The 18,395-nt window shown below is 41.4% G+C and overlaps 1 protein-coding gene across 1 annotated transcript in view; it reads right to left on the reverse strand.

Moving 5' to 3' along the window:
- Positions 1-18,395, reverse strand: part of fbxl17 (F-box and leucine-rich repeat protein 17) — a 291,099-nt gene that overhangs the window by 71,158 nt on the left and 201,546 nt on the right. The window contains exon 9 of the mRNA XM_049579160.1: positions 15,808-15,884. Within this exon, the coding sequence (XP_049435117.1) occupies positions 15,808-15,884 (77 nt within the window). The remainder of the gene's footprint in view (positions 1-15,807; positions 15,885-18,395) is intronic.

An 18,395-nucleotide genomic window follows, 5' to 3' on the forward strand; every position in this document is an offset into this window, starting at 1 on the left:
CCACAGGCACACTTAAAGCATGCTGTTATTAGGAACTACAGGGCTGAGATGACAGTGAGAGAAAGAGGAGAAGCAGAGAGAAGAGAGAGATAGAACAAATGGACCATTTATATCAAAGCTTCATAAACACACATGGGGCCTCTTGTTGCTAAAGCTACCTCTATCAAGAACAGAAACATTATTGTCATCCAGCAGCTCATAGATACATGATTACATCCTCTGTACACACACATACACCTTTGTACACAGGGACACATACATCTGTGTAAACAGAGACACACATTTACATCTAAATCTGTGTATAAACACATACACCCAAGTCATCTCAATCCTTCTTCTTCTGCATAGACTTTAAGCCTAAAATAGCAGAGGCTTAGGCATTTTCTTTTCCTCCAAAAGTTAAAGCAAAGTGTGCACGCTGAAATTTCATAGAGTGAGTGAAGGAAGATATTAGCATGAGCTCAAAAGTGCATCTATAATATGCACGTACTGCCTGTGTGATTGTGTTTGCATCTGTGTGTGTAAATGCAAACGGGGCTGTAATCCCTGAAGCAAAGGGTGTGTGTGTTAGTGGTTAAGAGAGAGAGAGAGAGAGAGAGAGAGAGAGAGAGAGAGAGTTAGTGTAAGAGTGTGTTTGTGTGTGACCAGTAAGATGGTAGACAGCGTAAGCCCCAGCCTTCACAGCTTAAGCCCCCCTCACTTTTCTCCCCCATAAGGCAAACAGTGGATAGACCACAGGGCTTAGCTGGAGAAAGAGGAGGAGAGGACAATATATGGAAACTAATTCAATTTCAGCCTCTTTGCGCTGCTCCCCAATCTGCAAATACCACCACGGGCTGATGTAAGGAAATGGAAATCTCGACTTATATACTCAGCGACACACTATGAAGAATCTGTAGATTGGAACCCTATGGAAGAGTGCTTATACACTTGAGCAACGGTCATCCAGTTAAATGCCTTCCCTCTGTGGAGGTTCAAGTCCAGCCTCTCGAGCTGTTTCTGCTCCCTCCTTACCTGTCACCCTCTCAGTTTTCCTGTATATCATCTAATGAACTTTCCAAACTTGCAAATGGTGGGAAAACAGTCATCCCTCTTATTCTCTGCAGGCAGGCTGCTTTGCAGTTTCCATGGCTAAAGCCAATGGCAATTTTTTTTTTTCTGAGAGGAACATTCTTTACTTACTTTAAGGGATTTACTTGTTGCATGCCCATTTTCAGCTTCATACTTATATTTTAGGTTTCTTCAAAAACATGTTAATATACTGTTATGGTCAAGAAACACTTTATTTTTGTCATACTGTCTGTGTTGGAACACCTGTACTCAACCTCTGTCTGAGATGCCCCGTAATAGTGCCTGTCCCTTTAAGTCCCCCTACTGAAAAGGCCCAGGCTGCTCTCATTGGTCAGCGTTTCCGGGACTTCTGCATATTGGTTTCTCTGCACCATTGTGAAAAATAACCAATAAATATCTTCACACCCGGACATGTTCCAGCAGGAATATGATCCAAAACCGGGGAGAAACTAACGACATCTGCGTCCAATATTACACGTTTCTCTGATGTTAGCATGTCGCTTCATGTTGCAGTGTAGGCTATGTTGCAGATCACCATTATAAAAATAGAAAAGCACTCAGAGAGTGCAGACCTCCGCCAAGTAGGTGATATTCCCTCCCCCTCTGCATCAGATTTTGCAGCCTGCATCACAATTAGGTTTTCTGCATCGCTATCATTATTAGGTTATATATGCCTTCACCATGGAGACACTGTGGTGTATTTATTTTGTTTTAATTTTGTACCAACACAGAATATAATGTTTTTTTGTATTTTTCAATTTATTTTTTTTCCAACACAGAACATTAATTTCAACTTTAGAATTACAACAATATTTAGCAAGTAGAACAAGAAGTGCTTTCCAGCCACCAGATGACGCTATTTTTACCATCTTTACAAATTGGAATTGCTGCTGAGGCTGTTGGACGATAGACTTTTTTATTATTTTATCCACTTTGCTTCAACCGATCACCACCAAAATTTTATCATCTGTTACTTGTCCCATTACCCACCTTTCCTGAAAATTCATCAAAATCCGTTTTTAACTTTTTGAGTAATTTTGCAGACAAACAGACCAAAGCTGGCAAAAACATAACCTCCATGGCGGAGGTAAAAATCCATCAGGAGCTGACGACAGTATTCAGAACAGTATGAAGCCTGAGGTTTTTGCTCACAGGGTTTACCCTTACATGTGTTAACCTCATTATTTGAAGTGTAACACTGTATACTGACAGAAAGTAAGGAAAGGCATAAAAGGTCCGCTTTAAAGAATCAGAATCAGTTCTGGGGGGCTTTCACATGAGGGACCTGGACACACTTGACTTCAAAGTCCAGTTTGCTCCACAATACCCCAATTCATGCTGAGTACACCTGAAAAGGCGATCTCAAGTTCAGTTATGTTTACTATGGGTATGGTGCACATCAGGTGTGAACACCAGCTGTACATAATCACGAAAGTGGACTACTGTTTAACATGACTAAAAGGAGTTTTCAACCAGTTATGAAACGGTCACAATTTCATACTGATGCCTTCTTATCAGACCGCAGCACAGCATGCCACGAACAAACTCAGATTCAGCCTCGCTGCCACCTTCGACCTGCAGTCGATGCTCCGGTGGGAGGCAGAGAGCTCTGCGCCCAACAGCAGAGGTTCCTCCTCCGCTCCCGGGTAGAACTACCTCTTGCTACTCTGCTGGTCTCCACTGATGACAGTCTCCAGGGCAGCAGTGTCCATCTGCAGCGCCCTTTTCTATACTGTAGCACAACCAAAATGTCATGCAGATGATGACGCAAGTGTACTCGGATATGGAGCAACATTACTAATGTGAAAGCTGAGTGGCAAACTTAAGAATTCACTGCTTTTCTCTCATGGATGATTGTGAGTTGAACATCTTTGGATTTTAGTACTGTTGGTTGAACAACACAAAGCACCTGAAGTCGGGTATTGATTTTTCAATACATATCAATTCAGAATTTTTAGAATAGTTTCAATACTATTTTTTCCACAGTATCAAAACACAGATACCAGCTGCACTTTCTCACTCTTACTGTTGATGTCTCTGCTGTTCTGTGCCACTAACCAAGAAAAGAAAGGTCATCATTGTCATGTTATAGCCTAGCTGTATTTATCTTTTTAATTTCATACCCTCAATGTCATTTTTCCCCCCTTGGTTTTGAATATCAATATTTTTCAAGGTACTATATCGAAGTTACAAATTACAGCATTGTGACAACACTCATCTGAAGACATCTTTCATAGACTACATAATGAATGGATTAATCAAGACACCAACCTGTAGATTATTTAATAATGAAATGAACTGTTACTTGCAGTCCTTGATTAAATGGGAGCATATTAGCCCCCCATGCTTCAGCATCCAGGTGGACTTGCACTTGTGCTGAAGTCCAGCTCTGAGCCTGGTGTAATGCTGGTTGTTTTCCCCACGGCTCAGGCACTCTCATTGATTTGCAGAGATAATAACCCACTTTATGAGTCTTTGCCCTCGCCATGTCCAGTAGCACTCTGCAACATATGTTATTCTCTCCCTCTCCCCATCCCATAGTCTCTCCTACCCCTCAAGGAGAAAACATACAGCTTATGAATTTTCCTAGTAGGTGCTATTTCTGTGTACTACTGCTCCATTGGTTTTTAGGGTCTTGGCGTGATATCGGAAGGGGTCATGGGAGTTTGCCTATGGGCTTGGCTTTCTGCGGTTTCATTGTTTTATGCTTAATGGAATTGATGTCAAGAGGATCACGCCTGGGTAGTTCACCTGTCAAGTTGTGTTGTGATGGTTACACTCTTCAACATTTAGGTCGCAAGGTGAATAAAAATGATTTACATCTCCGGGACCAAGCCTTGGTGTTGGGTCAAATCTTTGAGGAAACTGAAATATTTAACCCAATGAAATGCTGATATTCATAACCTAATGTGACTCAAGTATTGAATATTTTCATTGCAGATTAGTCTGTTGATTATTTTTTTTGATTTATAGAATAGTTGTTTGGCCTATAAAATGGCAGAGAATGATGAAAAATGTCAATTAATGCCTACCAAAGCCCAAAATGATGTCTTTATATGTCTTGTTTTGCCCACAATCAAAATATACTCAGTTTACCATCATAGAAAACAGAAAATGTTCTCATTTAAAGGGACAGTTCTGCTTTTTTGAAGTGGGGCTGCATGAGATACTCATCTATAGTTGTGTATAATATACAGTTCATGGGGTTCAAACCACTCCCTCTTTAGAGGAACACATGGGACTAGCCCCCCAGAAGCTCGGCAATGCATTGCTGTGGATTAGGGTTAATGGTGAAACATATTTCAGCCACGTAAAATAAAAATAAAACATAAAATAAAATCCTACCTAAAAAAGTATCAATATCAGCGAAAGTGGATGTTCCATTAGGAATATTTTATTGCTTTCCCTTGCTGTCTGACAGCCCTTTCCTATAGTGCTACTTTTGTTTTCCTACGCAATAACACCCAACTGTGCCGTGCACTGTAATACATCGCAGGTCAGCTGTTTGGGTCACAAATTGCTGTTGCATTATCACACTGAAACGAAACTGCACTTCCCTAAAGATTTCAAAAAGCGGGCCGACCGCCATCTGCTGTACGTAATAAACTTACTAATTAAAAAAAACTATACAAATAAGATATTTTTGGCAGATATATAGGTGGGGAAAGGTTGTGTTGGGGGAGTGCAAATGTATTTTGTAACATTGGGTGGTACTTGGACTGTAAATTAACTGGGTTTATTACTTATTTATTTAATTGGGTGATAAATTGACTGGGGACAGTAGTATAGTATATTAGCCGTAAATAATTTGGGGAATTTGTTGAAATAATATATGAGTTAAAAGAAGAAACGTAAGAAAGGGGTATAGGGACATATACGTTTTACATCTATCTACCCCTTTTCGGACACTGTTATCACTGTTATGTTTTTTTTATTATGTTTTTTTAAATTTTGGTTAGAAACAGTCATTCATTCATTCAGCTGACTATAGATACAGTAAGTACCTCCAAGAGCCCCACTTCAAAAACAGAATTATCCCTTTAAAAAGCTGGAATTACAGATTTTTTACTTCTTTAAAAATTACTCAAACCACTTAATCAGTTATCAAATTAGTTGCCAATTAATATAATAGCTCACAACTAATTGGTTAATTGTTGCAGCTCCACTCAAGTATGCTCCCCAGAGTACATGTATATCATTATTTCTCAGTCAATTTACATATAAATTAAACAAAAGTATTTTTTCAATGAATTACTTTCAATGTGCTTAGATCCTAAAATATGGTTCTTAAATATCGGTCCTCATTTGTGTACTCCTGCATGTGAGCATTAACGGACTCACCCATCACCAAACTGCAAACCAAGAAACTGTAAGCTTTTTTCTCTCACAGTGGTGATACAGACAGACAAAGATTGTCTATTGACTTGCTCCCCTTTTGCAGCCCACATAAATCTGCTGTACTGCTCTGCGCATTTTAATCGACTGCTTTAAGAGTTACATTATTTACCTAGTGAATGCCAGACAGAGAGGAGCAAACAAGCTATTACACTATCTAAGTTTACATCACATTATGTTTCACAGCACTTAGACTGTAGGTGGTGAATAGCCGCTTAGTAAACAAACAAGATGGAGGAAAAAGCACATGAATGCTCAAAGAGAAACAAAGACATGAGACAGAGATAGATAGAAGTTGTATGAGAACAGCCTCACCATATCAGCATGAGGTTTGATCATGTCACATGTATATACAATAACTGATCCTCTCGTTCTTTATTGCTGTGATTCCAATATTGTGTGACATTTTAAAAATGGCACCATGCCATGCAACCGCGGCTTGCAAGAAATGGATATTGTGCTGAATGGTTTGACATGGACATCAATCTCACAAACAGTGCAGAATAATAAAAAGTGAATACTGGCTTAAGGTTAAAAGCTAGCACAGTAACTCTTGAGCCTTGAGTATACCCTAATGGCCTCATCATACTGAATATGGGAGCATAACAATCACATGTCATTTTCAGAGTCGGTAAGATAGTTGCTGTGCTGTTTCAGCTGCTTTTATGCTAAGTAACCTCACCTTGTAAAAAGCACTATGATACTCCGGGGATTGAGTGTGTATCAAAATTTCCCCAGCGGCAAGGGAAAGCTGTTAAAGTACACAGAGGCTCACACAAAGGCATGTAAACAAGCACACAGTCACACAAATACACACATATCGGTAAAGACGCACCTATACAGCCATACTTCATTCTTGAGGTTCCGCTCAAGGCGGCGGGGAAGCCCCATCTATCAACGTTCTGTACATTTAGAGTAAAGCACCTCAGATGAAAGCGAGCGCTGAAAGATGAATGGAAAGAGGGATGAAAGGGGAAAAGAGAGGAGGAAAGGGTTTGGTGTTGGAGCAGGGCTCATAGCAGGGGGGAAAAAAAGAGGAAAAGGCAGGAAAATGTAGATGCATGTTAATTATGTGAGAGCTCTGGGGGGGTGATCAAATAAGAGAATAAGACACTAAAAATTGAATGACAACAATAATCTCACAAGCTGACAGATTGGTAAATACAGATGGACATAACAATGAAATGCACAATCTGAGTAGCTCAGTCCTTCTTATACAACAATACAACACAATCACAACAGTCTGGAAGATGGGCTGTCGTTGTCAAGATTTCTTATTAGGTGAAATACAGTTGTAGAGTAGGAGGAAGTGTGTTCAGGAAGTTTTTTCACACTTTTAATTCCCATTAATTATGTCCCTAATGTTCCGTAATGTAGAACAATGACCTGAGTGATTTAACTATACTGTAAGATTATTCTATGGCTCATATTAGTACGGGTGGTAAACAGATGGAAAGTAAAGGGACTTGCACTTGTATAGCTCCTTTCTAGTCCTCCGACCACTCTAAGTGCTTTGGCACGCTGGTGACAGGGGCTACCATAAAAAGTGCCACCTGCTCACCTAAACATCCATCCATCCATTTTCTTCCACTTACCCGAGAGCAGGTCACTGGGGCAGCAGGCTGAGCAAAGCACCCCAGACGTCCCTCTCCCCAGCAACACTCTCCAGCTCCTCCTGGGGGACCCCAAGGTGTTCCCTGGCCAGATGAGATATGTAATCCCTCCAGCGTGTTCTGGATCTGCCCCGGGGCCTCCTACCAGTGGGACGTGCCCGAAACACCTCCAACAGGGGGCATCCAGGAGGCATCCTGATCAGATGCCCGAACCACCTCAACTGACCCCTTTTGACATGAAGGAGCAACGGCTCTACTCCGAGCTCCCTCCAGATGTCTGAGCTCCTTACCCTATCTCTAAGGCTGAGCCCAGCCACCCCACAGGGAAAATTTTTCGGCCGCTTGTGTCTGTGATCTCATTCTTTCAGTCACTACCCAGAGCTCAGGACCATAGGTGACGGCTGGGACGTAGATGGACCAGTAAATCGAAAGCTTTGCCTTCTGGCTCAGCTCCCTCTTCACCACGATGGTCCAGCGCAGCACCCGTATCATGGCAGTAGCCGCACCAAAACCTAAACATTCACTCACACACCAATTGGAGCATCGGGAACAATTTAGGGTTCAGTATCATTACCTCTCAACATTCAGACTGGAGGAGCCAGGGATCGAACTGCTGATCTTACGATTAGTTGATGACGTGTTCTACATCCTAAGCTACAGCTAAAGAACACAAGTTTCATTACAATAACAACATTACATCAATTCTTTTATCGTACAATGATACAGCTTTTGCTAATATCGCAAAGTCTACCACGATACAATTTCGATTCGATTTAATTGAGGGGCCTGTGATCAATATGAGACGATATCAGTAAATATCACATTGTCTTTTTGCAGCAATAATATCGGATGGTTGTTCTTTGAATCGATATACCGATCCAGACTGATGTATCACTACACCCCTAGCTAACTGTTGAAATTATTTCGACTTTGGCATTGTTTTTTCACTTCGTATGGTACAGTGGATACATATTACGAACTGTACCTGAACCTGGAGCTAGACGAATCTGCGAGCTCATGTTTTATTTGCTCTGGCCACACGGCCAAATCCTGGGCAGGCCAATCACAACTTCAATCTAATTTGGGGCCTCAAATCTTTTCAGAAAAACATTTTAGTTTACTGTGTAGCTGTAATTTGAGAGAGTTAGTGACCAGATCAACGTTTTTTTTCTTCCTGCTTAAAAGCAGACCCAAGCACTGTCCCAACTCGCATTTATGTTTTTGAAAATAAAATGAGAGGTTCCAGACTACTTGACTAAATGTGACAGTAAACTTATGTAAACTGCTGAATATATTATCAGGTTTCTGAAAAGCTTAGCTTAGTTTGGCCTCCACTTGCAGTTAACAGTGCACAACATGACGGAACTTTGTTTGTTACTTGGAAGTGCTCATATTCTGTATGGATGATTCAGCCAAAAGAATTTCATACCCATCCAAGACTTGGACGTGCTCAAAATGCCAGTCACCTACCACTGTCTATGCCATACAGTAAATGAATAGGACTTTGACTTCCATCAGTCTGGAAGCCTGAAATAATTCCCTCCCACTTTGCGACTCTAAAGCAGCTCTGCTTGAAGTTCTCTAAAAGCAGACCAAAGCTGCTTCTTTTCTTCCCTCTCCCTCATACACAGTCTCCCACAGGTGTCTCACTCGATCTTGTATTCGCACAGATGTACACAGGAGGCCATGACTGACAAGGTAAGGGATCGTGGGGAGGCGTGCGGGTGAAAGAGGAGAATTACCATATGTAAGGAACGGAGGTGCCAAGGTCTCTCTTTTTGTCTCTGGATAAAGCAGGTGGGCTACAAGGGGACAGGATAAGCGCAGGTAGATGTACACACTCACAGTGCAGGCACACAAATGGATGCATGTGAATGCAAAACATACACGTAAGAACAAAAGATGTGAGAGGGGACGAGGAGGTATCTCTGTCTATCCAGGTGTGTTGAAGATGCAGTGTGGGCCACTGCCTGTATATGGGTCGGTCAATGAGGATGACAGTGGTGGTGGTGTAGAGATCTGATTAACACTGGGAGCGAGGCTGAGTTGTGTTTCTCATCAGGATCAGCTTTCAAACCAATGTTATAGTGGTACTGCTAGGGAGATGGGCAAACTGAGACCACGCCGCCTGTATGCCTATGGGAATAAGGAACTTAGGGGGTCGTCCTTTTTCTTTGTGACTTTCTTACGTGTTGACCCTAAAACACATTTTGAGTTTTATACACTGTTGGAAGGAGGAGATTCTTAGCTTTCTAATGATACCAGTGTGTTTTTGTACTCCAATTATTGAGCAAATTATGTTAGAGTGATATGATTTTGAGAAAAAGGCCTTCAGAGTTTGTAGTGGTGGATGCAAAAATACATGACAGAGCCCACTGGCCTTCAAAACTGGGAGGGCATGCTGTACTCCAGGGGCTGTCCCTGGGAGAAAAACACACAGAAAAGCTGGAGGACACTTTACAAGGTGACAAAAACAAGCATACCCAACGACACGGTGCAGGAGGACAAGAAAATATTGTTTATGTTGAGAGAACTGCGATCTTCATTTGACGAACGAAGTTAGCATATCATTACCAATGGATTTCACATGACAATATGCACAATTTGGACTAGTTTTATGAAAAACCCTTTTGATTCGTTTGATTGTTGGACTCTTACAGATGACAGGAATATCAACAATCAAGAAATGGACACATATTCAGACTTTATGACTGCTTCAAAGGTAGGGAGTCACCGTTTTTCCCCCGTCTCTTTTGTTAACCATGCCGGTAAATCTGACTGAATTATACTTTGGTGCTCAAGGTTTCAGCAAATTGAAGTGAACAACTGTGGAGCATCTAACCGAGCTTCCCATAATGACAAAAATTTTAATTTAATGTAAAAATCTGATGCGCAATGCTGAGCGACTTCACTCAAGCAGATCGTAGGCAACCAGTTCGGTTTTGGTATTCTGAATGCCAAAACTTTGTTTATTGAAATCAGATGCAAACTCACTGTCTCTGACCATGCCTTACTACTAAAAGCCTTTCGTTTATGTCAGGGAGACAAAGAGGGATGGAGGGAGGGAGGGAGAGTGCTAAGCAGGACCAGAGTGCAGCTGACAAGTGTTCGCAAGTTGTCATCATGCCTTTTACAAGCTACAAAATTTTTTTCATCACCTGAGTTTGGTGATAAGAGTTTCATATTCTGAAAGCCAAGATTTTGTTTATTTAAAATCAAACAAAACCCCAAAATGACCAAAACTGTAGATGTTGACAAGACTCTACATTTATCTAGAAATGAGCTGTTGCGACATCTGACTGAATTTAATAGAGCACGCAGCATTTCTTACACCATTATGTGCATAGCTAAAAAAAATAAATGGTCAAAGTCTGGTGACAGCATCATATTTTTGAGTCACTGCATGTTATTTTGTCGGTTACTGAAAGAGAAGGAAAAGATATGTTGTTTTTAAATGTCATTTTCCTTATCAATACTTCCCTAATGTTATCTCAAACTGTTTCCATCTCATGAAATTCCAAGGGCCTGTTTTTCTTTTGTTAAAAAGAGATAAGCATGCCACATAAGAGTTATACAAATTCAACAACAACCTCAATCTGTTTCTAGAACCCCAAATTTCCAACTCAGACTATTACCACTTTAACTGCTGTAACAGGACGTTTAAATATATAATTACTGAATACATTGGAAAGTGTCTTTGCAGCCCTGGAAGCCTGGAAGTGGCAGTGATAAGTGGGCACTCTGTAGATTAGGGGTTCTTACACAAAGGGTCAGGACTTGAAATTGCTCTGAGGCCTGCAGCTGGAGGGTCCCCATATGAAAAGATGAGTTGTATTATCGAAATAACCTTGGGTCCCGGGGTAATGCTTAATGTAGTCCATATGGATTCCCTGTTTTTGGAATCCAAGAACTGCAGAGCACTCTTGGTTAGACAAGGGTACACTTCATATACTGTATACCCTTGGCCACATTTCTGTAGAGTTGAAAGCTACGGAAATATTAATAAATACATAATTAATTTATATAGAATGTCAATTAAATAACTTTAAAACAAACCAGTGCTGCAGCTGAAGGGTTTCTGTTATCTTCAAAATCAAGCTTGTTACTCTCCTTATTTTTCTTTGCGTAGCAGGAATGTATTGTACAGTCTGCCTCTTTAATCAGTCTTGTTTATGGACATTTTTTACAGTGTTGATACACATCTGCATATATGAAATTGTGTGTATGTATGGTGGGTGTTAATAGCTTTTGAAAATGTCAGTGAGACAAAGAAAAGGCCTGAAAAGTTAGAAAATATAATGTGTACAAAACGAATTAGTAGCACAAAGAAAACAGAGCATAGAAAGAAGGACAGAGGAAATCTGGAAGGAATGCTTTTAGAGGTTGAATGAAATCTTTCAGTAGTGTGATCATTATTCATCGTCAATTATCACATACAGGTGTGAAAACCTGAAATGCATAAATCTCGTGAAATATGTGAATCAAAGAATCCAGGTGTTTAACAAGTCTCTGCGCAGTCCTGAATACAACCAACGTGTTATTTAAGCTCATTAGTTTTCGTGTTCTTTAATGAATGAGAGAGAACTCTAGGATGTTTTTTTTCCACAGCGCTAATAGGGCTTTCAGTAAGATCATTACGCCAAAAAAGCTCCATCCTCGCTTTTTCCATTTGTTTCCTCCTTCTCGCAAAATAATCTCCAAAACCATCTGCACTGGGAGTAAAATTACATGTTGCCCAGTTCTCTCTTTCTGTCATCTAAACCTGTCTTTATGTCTCCCTGTCTGTCTGTCCTCAAAGCTCCTATAAAATCACACAGGAAGCAAAAGCTGGGAGGAAAAAACAGAACACTCAAACGTAAGAGGCTTGTGGACATCTCAAATGCACTCAGAGAGGCCATTAATAAAAATAATTAGCACAGGAGATGGGCGGAAAAAAACGGGGGCTGGCTTGGCTGATGTAAAATCTCATTTCTGTTATTTAATTTATCAGAGACTGAAGCAGGAAATCCACCAATCATTTTGTAAGAGCACAGAGCTCCTACAGCAGGCATCTCTACCCTGGAAGGCCATGCACGTACACACACACATAAATACACACAGATCCCATCATCAGCCAAAGGGGGCCAGAGGGGTCATTAGTGAAGGAAGAAGATCAGATATCACCAATTCATCTTGGTCAAAATGATTAGAGAGAGACACAGAGAAAGAGGGATATATAGGGGGGTGGTTGTGTGCATTCCTGGTTTAATGTACTATTGTGATCTTGGAGCCATTAATCACACACTGGGAGACACACGCCCACATAACATTTCACACAAACTCACACGCAGTTGAGGTTCAGGTTCAGAGAGGTCAAGGTGATTATCGTCACCGTAACTCTCAGAAGTCAGCAGCACACTGCAGCTCGTGTTGGAGGGTGATCATTTAAATGTACACACTGTGGCAACACGCGTTATATAATCACAACCTGGTTGGGGAAATCTCTGACAATTAGTGCCTGGCATTAAACAGTTTTTCCGTATCTGTTGTCACTACTTAGTAAAACCACGGCGTGACAGGCAAAAGAGTGGCAGCAGACAGAGGGGAAAAAAGATGAGGAGTAATTGAGTTCCAGCAGAAAAGTAGCCATTAGCTAGAGCTATAAATTGCTAACCATCTAATACCCCAATCAGACAAATATAATGATGTGGCTTGCTGATAAATCTGACTGGGTCAACAACAGGAAAGCCGGATACAGCGTTTCAAGATGTTGGGCGATTCACTTCTTTGACAGTTGCTCACTGCCCACATACGCCAAAACCAATTTTCAAGCTTCCACTACAGTCCTTCTCTGAGGCGAGCTAGTTGAGAGCATGCACACTAGAGACTTCCTCTGGCCAGGCCAGCTGACCAGTTTGCAAACATTTAAGCAATTATCTTGCCACCCAACTAAAACAAGTAAAAAAAGACAGCAAGAGAGAGAGACAGACTGTGTGCATCAATTGGACAGGCAAAACAACTGACACTGCAACAAGTCTCCATGAATATGGATGCACATGTGTTCAGGCCTACATCATACATCGGCCCCAGTATGAACAGGGTGCAACACAGCATCACGCCAGTCGAGTTCATCTGTGCATCCCGACATCACATACAATGTCTCAACGGGCTTTGCAGGCCCACACAAAAACAGCTCCCGACCCAGCCTAAGCTCTCTAAGCTCTCAAGAAAACACCAAGGGACTAACAAGCAGACGGCCTGTTTGCCTCTTATCTCAGTAGTCCCTTTGTGCAATTTTCAACAGGCTTATCATTCAGACAACAGCAAGTTAAAAAACAAAACAACTGAAGCAATATTATCTGGCAAAACAGGTATAAAGCCCGACCATCAAAAGCACAGGCTACTTACTCTCTTCAGTTCAAAAGAAAAATAGACTCACCTTAAGTACTTGATGAAAGAGAACGCCACTGGACTAGCAAGTTAGTTTGGTATCTTATAGTCCTTTTGTGCAGTCGTTAAAAGACGATTCATTCAGAGAGTGGTGATTAAGATAATACAAAAGCAAGAGAAAACAGGCACGAACCCTGGCTATTAAAAGTAAATCAAATTTATTTCATTTAGAAGTTAAATTAAACTTAATAGTCAAACTCAAGCAAACATGCGTCATCCCTGTTAGAAATTTGTTTTGAGCAAAATGCAGATTGTGGGTATTCTGATTTGCAAATATGATTGGAAATAGGTCTGTGTATTGGCAAAACTCAGAGAGAGATTCAGATTCTGGATACAATATTAAGTAAGCAGCACATAGGTTTACATTACCAAAGGTTTACGACAACATCACTTGATGACACCAACTCCCGTGTACACACGGTGAGAGAGGAGAGGGAGAAATGCTGTGCCTCTGCCAGAGGAGCCGCTGAATGAGTTCCCTCTGAGCGGTAACTTGCTAAAAGAGTCTGAGAAGTCCGGGGCTGTTCATAAAACATTCAGGACGCCACAGTTTATTCCACACTACTGAGGCTGTTCCTCTTTTTGGAACCATCGTGGAGTTGGTAACAATTTTGCTTTCAGCCATGTTTGTTGTTGCCATGTGTAACAGTTAGGGCTGCCACTAACGATTATTTTCATTGTCGCCTAATCTGTCGATTATTTCTTCGATTAGTCGACTAATCATTTCATCGAAAAATGTGTTAAAATGTTGAAAAATGTCGGCCTGTCTCGCCCAAACCCCAAAACTATGTCATCTTATGTCTTGTTTCGTACTCACGCCAAAGGGTTTTAGTTCACTGTCATGGGAGAGTGTGTAAAGCTGCCAATATCTGAACGTAAGAAGCTGCAGTAAGAGTATTTTGGGGTGCTTTTATAGTGCTTTTCTATGTAAAATGACCCAAACCGATTAGTTGACTACTAAAATAGTCACTGATTATTTTAATAGTCGATTAGTCATCGATTAGTTGACTAATCATGGCAGCCCTAGTAACAGTATGACGTAAATATGCCAACAAGCTGAAATATTGTATCAGTTATGAGTCAACATAGTGCAACATGTTGCGATTCTGTAAGCAAGGTGATACATTGCAATTTTCAAATATAATTTTAGGAAAACTGTCATAGTATATAGAACATACCACCATATGCATACAAAAAAATGTTTTTTCAGTCCTGTAACATCCAACATCTTACCATCAGCAAAGGAATTATATATCAAGGTATTGCCTACATCAGTAAAACAACAAAAGTGCTTCAAGGTTCTTTAGGTTGATTTCTTGTACAAGACTTTTAAATCAATGCAGTGTTTTTGAGAATGAATGCAGTTATCACAGACATAATAACTTTTTCTTACAACCCTAACTGGAAATGGAATAGGTGGCAAAAATAACTTCATATTGTGTGTTATTGAGTCCCTCTTTAAAAAGAAAAAAAGTGTCTACCCAAAAGCAGTGGTGGGCTACACAGCTGGAAGCTTTCATTTGTGGAACTCCCAGGGTACACACATAAACAAACAAACACACAAAAAGGCATTGCAATGACTAAACAGACAAACACTGCCACACAAGGAATCAAATAATTCATGCAAGCCGTGTTAGTCAGCATTGCAACTCCTGATGCTTCAGTACTGAAGTACTCCAACTGTGCATTGCAGTGTAGCCGATGAAAGCCTCAAATATTCTGCAAAACATATGGCAGAATGGAACCAAGCAGAGGAGGGAGGTAGTGTAAACAAAAATAAACAGGGGAGATGATGCTAGAGGGATATAAAGCCTGCCTGTCTGTACGCTGCGAAGGAAAACAGCATGTATGTCTGCTGTCAGACAATACAAATACATCTAATCCGCAAACACAAGCAAACGCATAGAAATCCTGCCAGAAGCATCACATACGTCACATACTGCGCTCGGAGACAATGCTTCCTCCTGAAGTCACAATATTTAACTTCACATATGAATTCACACAAAGTCAGCTGTCACTAACTCGTCTGTGTAAAGTAGCCCGAGCGTTGCTGCCGACGTGGTTCAGTTGAGGAAATTTCTAACTACAATCTGAACTGCACCAAAGAGATCCAACGAACATTACTTTATTCTGTGTGAAACTTTTCAATAATATTTTTACTGTTTGCAGGTCTCATATGGGAGCCAGTCGTAAAATCAAATGAGTCCTGAATCATGGTAGTGACTGTGGGTAATAATGGTTATGATAATAATGTTGGAGGTTGACTGCAACAAAGGGACAGTGATTGAAAGTATCCTACCGTGGTCTGTGATTTTACAAGACACAAGGTAGAGCTCCTTCAGACTTCTCCCCTCCTTGGCGATGATTTCCACACACCTAAAGAGAGACACAGAGAAAGAACAAATGTTTAAAGTGTCACCTGAGGCGTCTTTGCTTTGTATATTGCACTTCCACTTCTGCTTGGAGGCAATTTTGACCCACCTCGAAAAAACACTAAAATGCACACACACATACAGCGGCTTTATTTCCCTCAAACTCTCTCTGACACACACACACACACACACACACACACACACACAAACAGGATTGCTCCGTGGTAAAGGTTAAACAGTACGGCTGCAGGGTCATAGCTGTTCACATATTCTGCCTCTGCTTCTTTTAACACATACATTAATAATTAAACACCTGATCTGATTAGAGAAGCATGCACTAACTCACTGTGAGTATATGTGTGCTTTTGTGCATGTGAGTGCACGCACCGACACACACACACACACACACACACACACACACACACACACACACACACACACATATACAGTGAGCTTGCTCACTTCAAAGACAGATATCTGCATTCAGCCCAGTGCCTGAGCCCAAAGGACCTACAGAGTGTGTGTGTGCTTGTGTGTGTGTGTGGGACAGAGAGTATACACTAGGGAGGGCCAAGGGGAAGATCAGAGTATCTGTATCAAATGATTCTCTTTAAATGCCTCTAATGAGAGGAGTGTGTGCAACAACGAGATTTTGATCAACGCATTTGACCTATTAACCTTCAGGAGAAAATGTTTTGATCTTTATGCTGGTGTTCCGTCATGAATATTTATGATGCATGCACGCATGCACACACACACACACACACACACACACTGTACAGCTCCTCTTTAATGTGAAAGCAGAGGTGGGAAAAAAAGTGATGTCGAGCTGTCTTCTATCATTGAGCCTCATGTCAAAGTGAAACACGGAACAATATTGTGTACCGCGCTTACTTTCACGCAACATGACTGACAACTGCGGTTATTCTGAAATGCATTGCTTACATTCGCTCGCTATCCGGTGGCTTATCTCACCGTAGGCCAAGCGTGATGCGTTAGGACTTGCTGAGAGACTCTGAGCTTCTCTTCTTTCATGATTTTTTTTTTTTTTTTTTTTAATGTCGCATCCTCTCTATCTAGCAAACAGGAGTGAAAATAGGATGCAGATCAACAGGGAATTCAGTACAACGAAATTTCCTGTTGAACAAAGCACGGTTTGTGAAGCCTGTGTGTTTTTGCTGCAGGATTCATTTAGGGTGACACAATTCGTGGATGTCACTTGATGTGTGACATATCACACCGTAGGATCATAGAAGCAAAGATGCCAGCGAGAGGGAAAGTTAAAATGTGTGTCATATTTCTAAAAATTCTTCTATCTGTGTGGAGGCAAAGCTGTTAAGATGTGCACCGGCCTGTCTGCTTTAGTTCACTGGGCTGCATCTTCATATTTCACCTTTTCTATTAAATTTCTGTTGCTGTGGCCCCTGCGAGCCTCTCCATGTTATCAGGTTGTTGTTCTCCTACCATTTCATTGTCCTCCCCCCTCTCCCTGTTTATCTTTCTCCCTGCCTCTTACTCCAACCCACCCTTCTTCCTTTTTTTTCCCATCACCCGCTCTTTTTCTGTTCCACTTTGAGAGGTGGATAAGAAAAACTCCACTTTTGAAAATAGAAGTAAAAAACCTGTTGCAATTGGTCATTCCTGACCCAGCCTTCTGCTGCGGCCAGCCTTGGATTAGATTCAGTTAAGCCAGCAGGATCACAATATCATGCCGTGTGTCTTGGGGCTACGGCATTAGAGCTGCTAATGAATGAATGCGATGTGAAGAGTTGTTGAGGAAACAGATAAAAAAGAAAGTAGTGATTCAGGGATGCAGCTACCAAGGCCAAGATGGAGTGCATCCTCTGGGAGCTTGTTACACTGTGCCCAGGTCTCCTGGGTCAGGGCAAAAGCAATTAAATCAGGCATCAATGAATGAGGGAGCGAGCGGGGAGAGATGGAAAGCGAATATAGCAGGAAACAGAGTGAGTTGAAATCTCTACGCAGTCGCTAGAGGTTGAGCAGAGACAGAGGGGGTCCATCATAGGAGACTGACAGGGCTACGGTAACAAGGGAGAAAAAGGCAAAGGAGTAAGAGGCCATTAACAAGTCCGGAGTGAGGTGAAATGAGAGGACAGCGGAGACAGCAGAAGAGACAAGGGAGGCCAGAGCAAAGGTGTGGGATGAGATGGTGAAGGCATGGATTGTGCAACATGAAAGGCCGTCAAGAAGCAACAAGCTCCCACCCCACCTCCATTCAAACCACACAAGGCTCAGCTGACATGAATTAGTGATCTGCTCGCTTTCAATAATGTACAGAGCCTGTGACAAAAGCCCCGGTTGGACACGGTATGCATACTGAACATTTAGATAGCGGCGATGCTACAGGAGATAATGTTGAGAGGAGGACATTAGGATGCAGAGTAGAGAGCTCATCAACAGCGTGGAGAAGATGCTGGTGAGGCTAAAAAAAAGAGAGGAATGAGCAGTGAAAGGTGGGATGAGGAGAAGAATGAGGAAATAAATGAAAGTTTTA

This window comes from Epinephelus fuscoguttatus, linkage group LG6 (assembly GCF_011397635.1).
Source record: "Epinephelus fuscoguttatus linkage group LG6, E.fuscoguttatus.final_Chr_v1".
NCBI classification, from domain to species: domain Eukaryota; kingdom Metazoa; phylum Chordata; class Actinopteri; order Perciformes; family Serranidae; genus Epinephelus; species Epinephelus fuscoguttatus.